We start from the raw sequence: 13,236 nt of genomic DNA, 5'->3' as shown, positions 1-13,236 counted from the left end.
AGTCATTAGCGGATGTTGTAGTTCATTATTAATGATGATGTGTAACAGGACACTGTAAAAATTAAGTTACAAAATTTTTATTAAACATTTCTTACATACTGTTATATTGGCTGGGCTGCAAAAATATTCATTGTGGGCCACGTGGGGCCTGCAGGCCGCGAGTTTGACACGCTTGGTCTACCACATTATTTCTAGGGCAGCAGGGTTAACATTTTCCCTCTCCTGCCTCCAGCCTCCAAACCGATTGTGTTAATCAAAATTCTTGGCAGAGACAGAAGCTGTCTGGATGATGAAGCAGAAAAACAATTATTAAAATGAAGCGTTGTTGGGAGAACAGCCACTGTTACCCAGGAATAAGTCCCACTGGTCAGTTGAGGAAACCATGGGTGCTGCCACCAGGGATGGGTCAGAAAGTTTCTGCCACTTTTATGGTAGAAACTTGCTGTTACAGCCTTTGCTGCCGTCATCAGAGAGAGCACCTCTCCGTGCCTCTTGCAGACACTCGGTCAAAGTCAGTCAGTGGAACTGTGTCACATGCCTGGGGGGCTAAGAAAGTGTTCTCAGCCCCAGAGAGGAATTCCTCTTTCTAAAGCGAGGAATTTTCCAGAGATTGAAAGAGGGCCACACTGAATGGTAAATGTCTGCTCCCTAGGCCCTATCCAGGATGACCCGGGGCTTCTCTCAGTCTGAGGGGCTGGCGAAGGAGTATGGGTTTAAGCTGATGCCACATGGTGGGAGGAGAAGAGGGAAGCCAGGGACACCCTCTTGCCCAGTTGGATGTGTGATAGGCAGTTATGGATGTCAGAAATCAAGGGTGAGGAAAAGCAAGGAAGGATATTCATGAAGAATATTTCTAGGGGGAACAGCTCCCTTTCTTCTAAAAGGCATTGAGAGTGTAAGACTGTTATGTGCTTCTGGGAGAAAACCAGATCAAAGGCCAGGTAAACTCCCCCACGGGCTCCGGGCGGGCCACTTAGTTGGATTTCAAGTTCATAACTGACATGGACCTCTAACTATGGGTGTAGCCAGGGCAATCACCTTGTTCAGGGGTCTAGAATAATTTAGAAGATGCCAAATGTTCTTCCCCATAGGCAGCATTCCCTTTCATTCTTCTTCTTTTTAAAAAATATATTTTTATTGATTTCAGAGAGAGAGAGAAACATCAATGACAAGAGAGAATCACTGATTGACTGCCCCCTGCAGGCCCAGGATCGAGACTACAACCTGGGCATGTGCCCTGACTGGGAATGGAACCATGACCTCCTGGTTCATAGGTTGACACTCAACCACGGAGTCATGCTGGCTGGGCCCCCTCCATTCTTTCTTATCCCATGGCTCTGATGGTGAGTCTGGGGTGTGGTTAGGAGGTAAGATACAGATTTACTTCTGTTTTAATTCCAGCATTTTCTGCCAGGAAGCCTTATTTTTCTCAGGTGCTGCACGGTTTCAATTAGATTGTGGCTTCAGTCCAGCACCTGAAGGCAGTCAGTGAGTGAGCAGGCACCCCCGAGTCCCGTCAGGGCGAGAAGACCTGCCTCTTCACCATGTGCCGCAGGGCCCCCGCCACCTCCTTGTTTCGAAGGGTGTAGATGATGGGGTTGAGCATGGGTGTGACGACTGTGTAGAGGAGGCTGAGGATGCGGTTTGTGGTCACCGAGGAGCCTGCCTGGGGCTGGATGTAGGTGATGCTGGTCGTTCCAAAGAAGAGGCAGACCACGAGCAGGTGGGAAGAGCAGGTAGAGAAGACCTTGCGGCGGCTCTGGGTGGAGGCCATTGCCAGGATGGCGCCCAGGATGCGGACGTAAGAGGTGACAATCAGAGAGAAGGGGACCATGATGAAGACCACAGTGGCTGTCATCACAGAGATCTCGCTTCTGTGCTTCCCAGCACTTGCCAGCCTCAGGACGGGCAGGATGTCGCAGAGGAAATGCGGGATGATTGGGTGGCGGGGGAAAGGCAGAGTGAAGATGAGGGAGGTGTGGGTGGTGGCTGTGATGATGCCCATGAGCCAGGAGATGCTCACCATGGCCACGCAGGCCCGCCTGCTCATGAGGATGGAGTAGTGCAGGGGTCGGCAGATGGCGGCGTAGCGGTCGTAGGCCATGGCTGTGAGCAGGCAGCACTCTGAGATGCCCAGGACAATGAAGATGTACATCTGGGTGGCACAGCCCTGGAAGGAGATGGCCTGGGGGCGCGGGGAGGCCAGGTCAGCCAGGGTCCTGGGCACGATGTCGGTGGTGTAGAGGAGCTCCACTACCGAGAGGTGGCGCAGGAAGAAGTACATGGGCAAGTGCAGGGAAGGGCTGGCCCGGGTGAGGAGGATGATCATGGAGTTACCCAGCAAAGTGACCAGGTAAAACAGAAGCACCACCCAGAACAGGGGGCCCCGCAGGGCCCTGAGGTCGGAGAATCCTAAAAGGATGAATTCAGGCAGAGTCTGATTTTCCTTAGTCATCACTTCAGGCTAGAACCTACGGCACAGCCACGAAAGAGAAGTTTACATGGAATCAGCATTTCTGTGACTTAGGAAGGCACTTGTCGTACAGTCCCTCTCAAACCGACCGAAACAGTTAGGGCCTCCGCTTTATGGATGAGGCCATGGGTTTCTGAAAGGTTAAATAATTTGTCCCAGGTAATACCACGGGAGTGGTAGGCCTGAGACTTGAATCCAGGTTTCTTGGTTCCAAATTCCATGCATTTCCCCTGTCCTCTAAGCTCTGGGTCCTGGGTGCAGGGCCTGACTCCCAAGTGTAGAGACCCCAGACATATACTTTGGTCTTCCTCCAGAGTGGGGATGGAGCAGCTGCTTTGCCCCAGGCTTCTTTGTACAGTCTGGCTCCAAACCCCAGCCTGAAACAAACTATGTGACACCCCCACTGTAGACTCAGTCATACGCTGGTGTCTTACGATCACCATGGTGGGCAATGGACTTAAGATGTCAGGCAATAATGCAACTGTTGGAGATAATACTGCCCAATTGTATCATGCTTTGGAATGCTATAGAGCTCCTTTTCAAAGATTATTAGGCCATGGCCCCTGCCCTGTGAGGGGAGTGTGGCAGGGGCTGGCCATATTGTACTTTGCTCTCCTCTTATTGGTCCCTGTAATTATCACTCCAGCTGCTCTGTCTCGGTGGTACCCTCTGTTTTCCCAGCCCCTAGGCCAGTGATGGTGAACCTATGACATGCGTGTCAGAGGTGACACACGAACTCATTTTTTTGGTTGCTTTTTCTTTGTTAAATGGCATTTAAATATATGAAATAAATATCAAAAATATGTCTTTGTTTTACTATGGTTGCAAATATAAAAAAATTTGTATATGTGACACAGCACCAGAGTTAAGTTAGAGTTTTTCAAAATGCTGACACGCCGAGCTCAAAAGGTTCGCTATCACTGCCCTAGGCATTCCCAGAGTGTGCCCCTGAGGGATGCATCTTATTAAAATCCCACTCATCTTTCAGGCTCAGCTCAAATTCCACCATCCCTATGGCACCTTCCCTTCTCCTCACAGTCAGAAATAATTACTCATGGCATTTCAGAATTAAAAGTGACTTTAAGGGTCATATATTTCAGTGTGACAATTCTCAGATTTCATCTACAACATCTTAGAAGGCTGATGTGCAGTGTCTGTTTGAACATCTGCAGCAAAACTCACCATCTACTGAGGTAGCCCCCTCTGCTTGTAGGAAAAGTCTTCATTCTACTAGTCTTGGCTAAATTCTTAGTATTTTATAGAACGTCTAAGCCCTATTTCACCAGACAGCCCTTCAAGTATTTGAAGAAAGCACCTTCATTTGGGCTCACATGAGATAGTACTTGTGTCTTGGTCCTAGAATTTTTTAGATAAAGGTCTCCACTGTATAGATCCTGCAGAACAAGTTGGGGAGGTGGTGGTGGGGGGAGGGGTCTAGGATGAGCATCTGTTTTAATAGCTGCTATTTCCCAAGTGCCTGGCTAAAGGACTTAATAGTCATTAAAATTTTGAGTCATGCCCTAGCCGGATTTGCTTGGTGGTTAGAATGTCAGCCCATGGACCAAAGGATCACAGGTTTGATTCCTGGTCAAGGGCATGTACCGCAGTTGTAGGTTCAATCCCCAGGGCGCTTGCAGGAGGCAACCGGTTGATGTTTCTCTCCCTGCCCCCCCCCCCTTCACTTTCTCTAAAAGTCAATGGGAAAAATATCCTCAGGTGAGGATTTAAAACAAACAAACAAACAAACAAACAACCTCTGGTCTTCACAATTGCACTATGATATAGAAGCCTATATTTTCTCCATTTTACAGATGAGCAAATGGAAGTCCAGACAATATTAGAAACTTACTTAAAATCACAAACCTAGTAACAGAGAGTTTGGGCTCAAATCTAGGCCTGCCTAACTCCAGAACCCATGCCCTTAATCACTAAGTTATCAACTGTCTTATAGGCTAGTTTGTTCACCAGAACAACTGGCATGGTACCTTGCACATGCCAAGTGTTCAGCTAAATACTTATGAGATGAATGAGTAAATCCCACTTGTAAAGACAGAACCTGATTTGTCTAAAATAGGCAGCTAGTTTGATAAAGACAAGGACACTGGGCCCAAGTCTTTTAGAAGTCTTGGTTCCCAAGATTTGAAGAGCTTTTATCACCCACATTCATCCCACATTTGAGATTAGTTCAGCAACCTTCATCTTAAGGCAGGGTAGTTTCAAACTGTCTGCCCATTGCGCATAGACCTAACCTTCCTCCCATACTCACTCTGCCCTCTCACCATATATATTTTTGTGCCTTAAGTCATTTACTCTACAGTTAACACTTAGAGATTGCTGTGTGTTGGGCATTTTGCAGTATGTAACATCTCAACGGACTATATAACAATTCTAGGAATAGTTGTTATTTAGTCATTGCAGATAGGGAACAAGAGCTCTGAGAGCTTAAATTACTTACCTAAGATCACACTATTAGTGAGTGGCGAACACAGAATTGTTACTTGGAGCCTGAGATTTCACCACACCTACGGTATGTCCAGTGAGGCCAACAACTTCACCCTACACTCTGGGGGACAAACTCCATCTATTCAGTTTGAACAGGAGTATCTGTGTCCATTGGTCTTCTTCACTCTTGTTGATAACCTTTGAGATGCTCACACCACTTAGCTTATGGGAGAAATATTGCTATTTTCAAATAAAAAAATGTTGTGTTTGCAATTAAAAATTTTAAGAAGTAATACTTTCAACAATAAAGATAAATAAAGAAGAAAAGTTAATCAATTTAGATAATTGAGCAACTTATCAAACTGCCTATTTGAATTATTTCATTTATGAATTGCCTATTCATATTCTTTCCCCTGCCCTCCAGAAGAAATAATGAAAGTAAAGTTATTTATGATGCTGCTTATGTATGACAGCTACAAGATTCAAGTGACAAGCAATAAGGTCTCAAAAAATTAATACTGGTTAAAGAGAATGGGAATATTTTTACATTTCACTGAAAATAAATGGACTACTAGAAATCTAAGCAGGAATATAGAGGAAAAAAATTACAAAACCTAAAGCCAGTTACTTACTATTTCTTTTCTTAAAAATATATTTTATCGATTTTTTACAGAGAGGAAAGGACAGGGATAGAGAGTTAGAAACATCAATGAGAGAGAAACATCGATCAGCCGCCTCCTGCACACTCCCTACTGAGGATGTGCCCGCAACCCAGGCACATGCCCTTGACTGGAATCAAACCTGGGACCTTTCAGTCCACAGGCTGACGCTCTATCCACTGAGCCAAACCAGTTAGGGCATTACTATTTCTTATTACCTAAACAACAGCATAAAATGAAAAGAAAACTGCACCTGTACTTTAATTGCTAACCTCAGGTAATGACGTGCTCAAAAAACAAAATGCAATAAAAAAGCTTCAAACTCCAAATGGAAAGTCTGCAAGGCTCAGATGAAATGTGGACTGTTTCGGATTAGATTAATAAAATAAAATTGGTTTTGTCCTTTATTGAGTGGAATAAAAACTAAAACTCTGTAACTATTAGACAGCTCCCTGTTTACCCCTCCCCAGGGCTATTTTTAAAGCAGAACGGCCCCCCTTCGATAAATCTTAGTGAGACAGGCAGATGGGTAAATTGATTAGCTAGTGGGCATGGGGATGGATACCCTGTGGATAACTGGCTGGATGGACGAGGATGAACAGAGGTGTGGCTGGCTGGCTGCATGACTGGCCAGCCCAGAGAGCCCTGGATGCAGGCGGTGAGGGAGGGTCTGGAGTAGAAAGCAATTCATGAAAGAAGGTTTGGTACCTTGGGGGCAAGGGAGCTGGAATTCTGGAGCCTGGTGGGGGATGTGAGGGATGGGGAGAAAGATGGCCTTCATTGAATCAAGGAGATCTGGGGGAGCACAGCCAGACAATTTGCCTTTGTTTTTTCACATATATATATTTTGTCTGAAGTATTAGTGGGAGCTTTGGAGCTTTGCTTTGCATGGGGAGTGGGAGGGAGAGAGAGAGAGAGAGAGAGAGAGAGAATGGGGCATGCAGGTTGTTTCATCTGTGGTCTCTGAGATGTGGACCATTAACAGGAACCCGAGAAAGAATGCCCTAAGTTTTTATCAGACATTAACCATAGACAGTACGGAGGCTATGAATGCCCACCTGATTTACACGCCACTTGTAAACCCACAAACCTGTTCACACTGCCTTACCCCTACCACCTCACCTCACCCACCCAATTAGGCACACTACAAACATGCATACCACATGATTGCCAAACTTCTTACATGGTATGGCCCACCCCAGAGCACACCAACCCACAGAACACATTTCAAGATTTGAACAGACTGAGTGTAGACACACTTGCCTTACTGTCTTATGTGCAATTCCATCTGGGAGAAATTTCCAAGGCTCCCTGTCTCCTTCTCATCCCTCTTCTTGTCCAGCCAGGCTGGTGGCCTCTGGCTAACACCTCTGTGAATGCACTGGTAGAGATGTGGGAACCTTCACCTGGCTCTTTTCTTCCATGACTAGGGACAGGTATTGGCCCCAAGCCCATAGAAAGGCTTTTAAGACTCTGAGTGGGCCCTGATCTGCCCTCTGTTCCCGGCAGGGTCCAGCCTTGTCAGGGAAAGGCCAAGGCTGCCCAGCATTGTGTGGAGCACTTACCTGGGGGAGATGGAAATGGCCACCCAGCCTGGGCAGGGGCTGCTGGGCACGGGCGTGGGCTCTGCGGTTCCCTCCTCTTCTCTGGAAGTCTTGGCCTCTGAGGTGCCCACAATTATCCTCCGGCTGCTGTTGTGCCTCCACTCCCCGGGGACCTGGGAGGCCCTGACTTGTGGTGTTTCCCTGGATAACTCTGAGCTGAGGTAATGTCATGGGTCAGGTGACTCTGCCCATGTCCCCACTGCCTGCTGTCTCCTTTCTCCTCCCCTTAATCTCATTTTTCTTGGTGAACCCGTGTCTTCTCCCTTTCCTCACACCTGGTTCCTTTTCCTGGCTAACTTTTGTCTTCGCACTCATTGCAGGGTCTCTTTGGTCACAAATGGCATGAGATTTGAGGGTCTCCCTCCCTTATGTTTAGAATTTCACCATGGGTAATTGGTTCCTCTGCATGAAACCGCGGCTCCCTGTCCAATGTAGATGCTTCTGGAAACTTCTAGATGTTATAACAGTGAAGTATAATTTAGTCACCTTGATCTCCATGCCTGGTTTGCCTTTTAGGTGGAAAGTGTTCCAGTGAAGACATTGCCCGGCAGGGAGGGCAGGATTCCCCTCAATTGCCAGGTTCAGGTGACTGCATATGTACTTAGTGGGGTCCTTATACAGAGTTAGGCCTTCTGAATGTGTTTAGTCGGGAAGGGTGGTAAAGTCTGGGGTAGAACAGAGGTGTGACTTGCAGTAGCCTGAGCCTTTCCCTCAACACCTGGTGCCCTCTTGTTGACACTTGCTGCCTCCACTTCTTCTCTCCCATTTTCTTCATTTGTGCCTACAACTCCACTGATTCTCTCACAAGATCACTAACATCCTGAGCTGTCAAACTTAATACTTTGCAGTTTTCATTCCTAATCTCTAAACTATCTTTGACAGATTTGATCCCTTCTCCTTTTTTTTTTTAAAAAAATAATTGACATTTTAGAGAGAGAGAAATGGAGAAGGGGGGAGAGAGAGAAACACTGGTGTGAGAGAGAAACATCAATGGGCTGCCTCCTGCACTCTTTCTACCAGGTATTGAGGCCACAACTCAGGCACGTGCCCAGACCAGGAATTGAACCAGCAACCTTTCGGTGCATGGGATGACACCCAACCAACTGAGCCACACTGGCCAGGGCACCTCTCCTTGAAACATTTTATTTTTTAACTTCTGTAACTCTCGAACATATATCTTGGCTCTGGCCTCTCCTTGTTAATCCAAGTGAGTGTCTTCCCTTAGATGTCTAGAGGCATCTCAAACTTATCATGTCCCCAATAGAACTCTTGTTCCTCTCCCAGGCTTCCTCATCACAGCAAGTGACTTCCTCATCACAGTAAGTTGCTACCGAGTTGCTCAGATCATTTTAGTTCATTTATTTTCTTACCACTCCACATTCAATTTCTGAGCAAATTCTGTCAGTTCTGCCTCAAATATTTAACCCCCCAAAACTACCTCTCATTATTATTACTGCTAAAATCCTAGTTCAGCAAATTGTCTCTCAGCTGGGCCACTCCCATTCTCTACTATCCTGTCTCCTCCCAGCAAGGGTGATATTCTCCTAATGTGAGTCAGATGATGGAATTTCCCTCCTTTTAAATGACCCCATAGCTAAACAGCTTCTTATTATAAGTAGAATAAAATGCAAAATTCTTCCCTTAATTTATACGACCCTCATGATTTGGCTCCTATGTATTAAGCATGGCTTTTTATTCTGATGTTTTGACATCTGGGGCTGTAGTGACCCTGATTAGACTTACCTGCAAGCATGTCTTTCATATACACACCAACCAATCCAGAGTCCATATCCTCAGCTGCCACCTTTGTTAGCTTCTGACACTCTGATCCAATATTCCCCTGCCCTACTCATCCCAGGCCAGGAACCAAACAGCTAGAGACAGCCCCTACACCCAGCGCCCATTGGAATGATTCAAACTAGCTAATCCTAAACCTGATTAGTCTGCTAACCCTGCTTTACTCATTCCATCCCATGAAAATCACAACAAAGGCTTTGCCCACATCACCCCTCACCTCCTCTGCCTCCGCTCAGCCCTGGTGCTTTTCCGCGTGGATCTGCATGGTGTGGCATGGCCCCCTGCTCTTGGAAACAGCGAGAAACAAACCATCTTTTCCGTGGCAATTGTCTCCTGCTCTGTTGTCCTCACCATGGTGGAATAATAATAAAATATTCATTTTAAAAACACCCTGCTCTTGTCTTTCTTGTCCACAATGCTCCAGCCACACTTGCCTTCTGTTTCTTCCACAAACACAGTTCTTTTCTCCTGCTGTTTCCTCTGTCCAGAGGCTCTGACCCTAGATCTTCCCTTAGGTGCCTTCTCATTATTCAAATCTCCGCTCAAATTCCACCTCTTTAGAAAGGTGTTCTCAAAGTGCCGTAAACCTAGTAGCACCACACTCTGACCACCGTATTCATATTCTTTATTGCATGCACCTCCATCAGAATTTAATGTTAGTTTTTTTGTTTGTGTAGTTAGTGCATGTCTCCCCTACTAGAAAGTATGCTTCATGCAGGCGAGGACTTTGCTGGGTTCATAGCTTCAGACTTAGAGGAGATGGGAAGAAGCTTAGCTGAGGCGCTTTGATGGGCATTACAGATTGCTCTTTCAGTTCCAGTCCAAGACTTCCTGTCCCCTGGGGTCTGGAGTTTAGAAAGCTAAAGACTACTTATTCCCAAAACTTATTTATAGCTCAGGTTCTACTTGTGACCCAGTTTCCACCAAGCTGAAGTCTCTGTGTGAGATACGGAAGGCAGAAGAAATGAAGCAGAGGCTGTGCTCATTTTTTTTTCTTTTAAAAAAAAATTTAAAAATATTTTTATTGATTTCAAAGCGGAAGAGATGGAAACATCAATGATGAGAGAGAATCATTGATTGGCTGCCTTCTGCACGCCCCACTCTTGGGATTGAGCCTATAACCTGGGCATGTGCCCTTGACCGGAGTTGAACCCAGGACCCTTCAGTCCACAGGCTGGTGTTCTATCTGCTGAGGGCTGTGTTTATTTTGCTTCTGTTGTTTCTCCTGACAAATACAGTGTGTGTGTGTGTGTGTGTGCGTGTGTGTCAGTGGTAGGCGTCTCAAGCACTGTGGGTGTCAAGAGTCAGGGCCCGCAGCATCCATTTTGGCTGGCGTGAGTAGAGGTGCAGGTGATGTGGTTGTGGAGCCAGAAGCCGGGCACTGACTTCCTAATGCCCAACCTTGTGATCTTGGCAGTGGTATCAGGTTCCTTGGAAGGTCTGATCTACAGTGTTGTTCTAAAACTTTTCTCAGAAGCTTAGCTGAGAATCTTCTCTTCCAGTCCTTCTATTAACATTGTATTGTAAGTACCTAATTTTCTGAATTAAACATTTCTGTTTAAATCCTGATAGATACACTGATACAGAATTTAGTATCAGAGATGGCTGCAAGGATGGGAATATAGGACTGATCATTTGATTTCACTGGGTTAAAGGACAGTGAGGAGCCAGGTTCCCTCAGAGGATGGGAAAATCTGGTCTGGTTGTCTTGGCTTTCAGTTATGAAACAGTTATGTAAACAGTTATTTATTGTCCCCTGAAGTGCCACTGAATTATGGCTTCATAGCATAGTATTCTGGACACAGGAAGCAGATGACAGTGGGTTTGGGCCGCTTTTTATAACTGCTGTAGATAGCTCAAAGAAAAAAAAGGACAGGTTCAGGATTTTTAGGTTTCCAGCTACGCACCGAAAACTAGGGTCCTAAAGCAAAACAGGGCTTCTAGCTGATCTAGGCTGCAATGCAGCTCTGCCTTGCTTTTATGTCAAAGGGGATCTAAAGGTGTTACATCCCAGGAGAATGATAGTAGAGGCCTCAAAGGATTTAGAGAAAACCCATGCCCTCTTCAGCAAATAACAGTTGTACTTTTGAGAAATGACTCCTTGTTTGTTGTTTGGTCCCTGGTAGAAGATGAACATCTGACCATGGGACACCAGGTGACCATACAGCCCGAGCTGCTCTCATGACCTAGGTGTTTTCTGATGGATAAAGTTGTATGTCTCAGCGGCAATACTACTAATGAGAATACTGCCTTTTAGCGTGGTGTTTTGGAATTCTGTAGTAGCCCCTTTGCACAGATCATTAGATCCTTGCAACAGCCCTCTGGGGAGGAGGGGCTGCTATCGGCCATTTTGTTATTCTCTTCTCTACTATTTGTACTTCTCAGACCCTTGTGATCAGCAACACTCAGCTGTTTTCTAAACTTCAGCACACAACTTGTTCTTTCATCTTTTCATTCACTTGCACACATTGTTCCTGTGGAACAGTCTCATTCATGTTATTAAAATCCTACTTACTCTTCAAGATTCAACTCAAATTCCATGTTTGCTATGAGACCCATCTTTGTTTCTTTTGATTAGAAGTAATTACCTATGAAGCTGAAAGGGAATTTTGAGGTTATATAGTCTTAGATGAATCATATAATCTTGAATATTTGAATATTTTTCACATTTAAATTTCTTGAGGTAGAGCATTGTGGTTTTGATTTCCTCTGATTATTAGAAATTTCTTTGTTATATTGAGCCATGGTTTTTCTCCTTATCAATCTCACCCATTGCTTCTATTTTTAACTCTTGGGACTTTATTTTTTTGTTAATACTCACTCAAGGATATTTTTTTCCCATTGCTTTTCAGAGAAAGAGAGAGTGGAAGGGAAGGAGGGAGGGAAGGGGGAAGAGAGAGAAAGAGAGAAACATCAATGTGAGAAAGACACATGATTAGTTGCCTCCCCCAGGTGCCCTGAACAGGGCTGGGGATTGAACCTGTAACCCTAGTATGTGCTCTTGACCCAGAATAGAACCCGGGATCCTTTGGTTCATGGGTCAATGCTCTAACCTTTGAGCAACACTGATCAGGGCTTGTTATTGCTCTTTTGACCTTTGACTGGGACTCCATTTATACCTATGATAGACTATTTAATATTGACCCACAGCACTTTGATGCTCTGTTCTATATATTTACCCTCCCTGCCTTCCTGTTTCAATTTGGATAATTTCCATGGACCTTTCTTCAAGTTTACTGATATTTTCCTCTGCTGTGTCAAGTCTACTGATGAGCCCATTGAGAAAATGCTTCATCTCCGATATTGTGTCCTTTATTCTTAGCATTTCTCTTTAACAAATTCTTATTGTTTCTCTCTTTGATGAAATTCTCCATTTTTTCATGCCTGTTGTCCACATTTTAAACTAGGTACAAGCACATATTTTAAAGTCCCAACTTTTGGATCATCTTTGGTTCAGTTGATGGTTCTATTTCTTGACAATGTTTTCCCCCCTTGCTTTTGGTGTGTCTTTTAATTTTTTGTTTTTATGAATTTATCTTACAAAAACATTTACAGTAACACACACACAACAGCATTATTTGTAGAAGGACCTCAGCCTACCTTGGACAGTCTGGTATGTCTTCAACCTTTTTTTTTACATTAGGCCTTTATTATTATTTTTTTAAATAGACAGAATTTCAGAACAATTTTAGGTTCACAGCAAAATTGAGCAGAAGGTACAGAGATTTCTTATATGCTCTCTATGCCCACACATGCAAAACCTCCCCCACTATCAACATCCCCTACTGGAGTGGGACATTTGTTACGATTGATGAACCTACATTGACATGTCACTATCACCCAGAGTCCATAGTTTACACTGGTGTTGTACATTCTAATACATTTATTATTATTATTATTATTGAGAATATAAGTGTGAGACACACTTGTTATTCCCATGTTACAAATGAAAAGACTGAAGTTTAGAGAGGTTAAGTCACATGCTGAAGATTATGAAGCAGTAACTAGAACTTAAGTTTATTTGACTCATGTATATGTTAGAGTCCTTTCAGCAACAAGTAAGAAAAACCTGATTCAAATTGGTTTAGACAATAAAGAAATACATTTCATTACATAAAAGGAAGTCCACAGGCAGGTGGTCTTCAAAGTTTGTTGACTCGGTGGTTCATTAGTGTCCTTAGGCAGTCATAATTCAGAGAAAGGATAGAGACCACTTCTTCCTGAGGCTCTTCTGTATAAGAAGAAAACTGTGGTGGTTAAT

The 13,236-nt window shown here is 44.6% G+C and overlaps 1 protein-coding gene across 1 annotated transcript; it reads right to left on the bottom strand.

Annotated features, from left to right (window-relative positions):
- Positions 1–1,499: 1,499 nt before the first annotated feature.
- LOC102752062 (olfactory receptor 10P1) lies at positions 1,500–2,479 on the bottom strand. Its single transcript, XM_006777818.1, has one exon. It carries the CDS (start codon positions 2,453–2,455, stop codon positions 1,517–1,519), a length of 939 nt encoding a protein of 312 aa, XP_006777881.1. The 5' UTR covers positions 2,456–2,479; the 3' UTR covers positions 1,500–1,516.
- Between the last annotated feature and the right edge of the window lie 10,757 nt (positions 2,480–13,236).

Source organism: Myotis davidii, unplaced genomic scaffold (genome assembly GCF_000327345.1).
Source record: "Myotis davidii unplaced genomic scaffold, ASM32734v1 scaffold509, whole genome shotgun sequence".
Lineage (NCBI taxonomy): Eukaryota > Metazoa > Chordata > Mammalia > Chiroptera > Vespertilionidae > Myotis > Myotis davidii.
This window is presented reverse-complemented; position numbering and strand designations above follow the sequence as displayed.

What these genes read in the sequence shown, in the direction of transcription:
- LOC102752062 (XM_006777818.1), bottom strand. Translation starts at nt 2,455, where the DNA reads ATGACTAAGGAAAATCAGACTCTGCCTGAATTCATCCTTTTAGGATTC.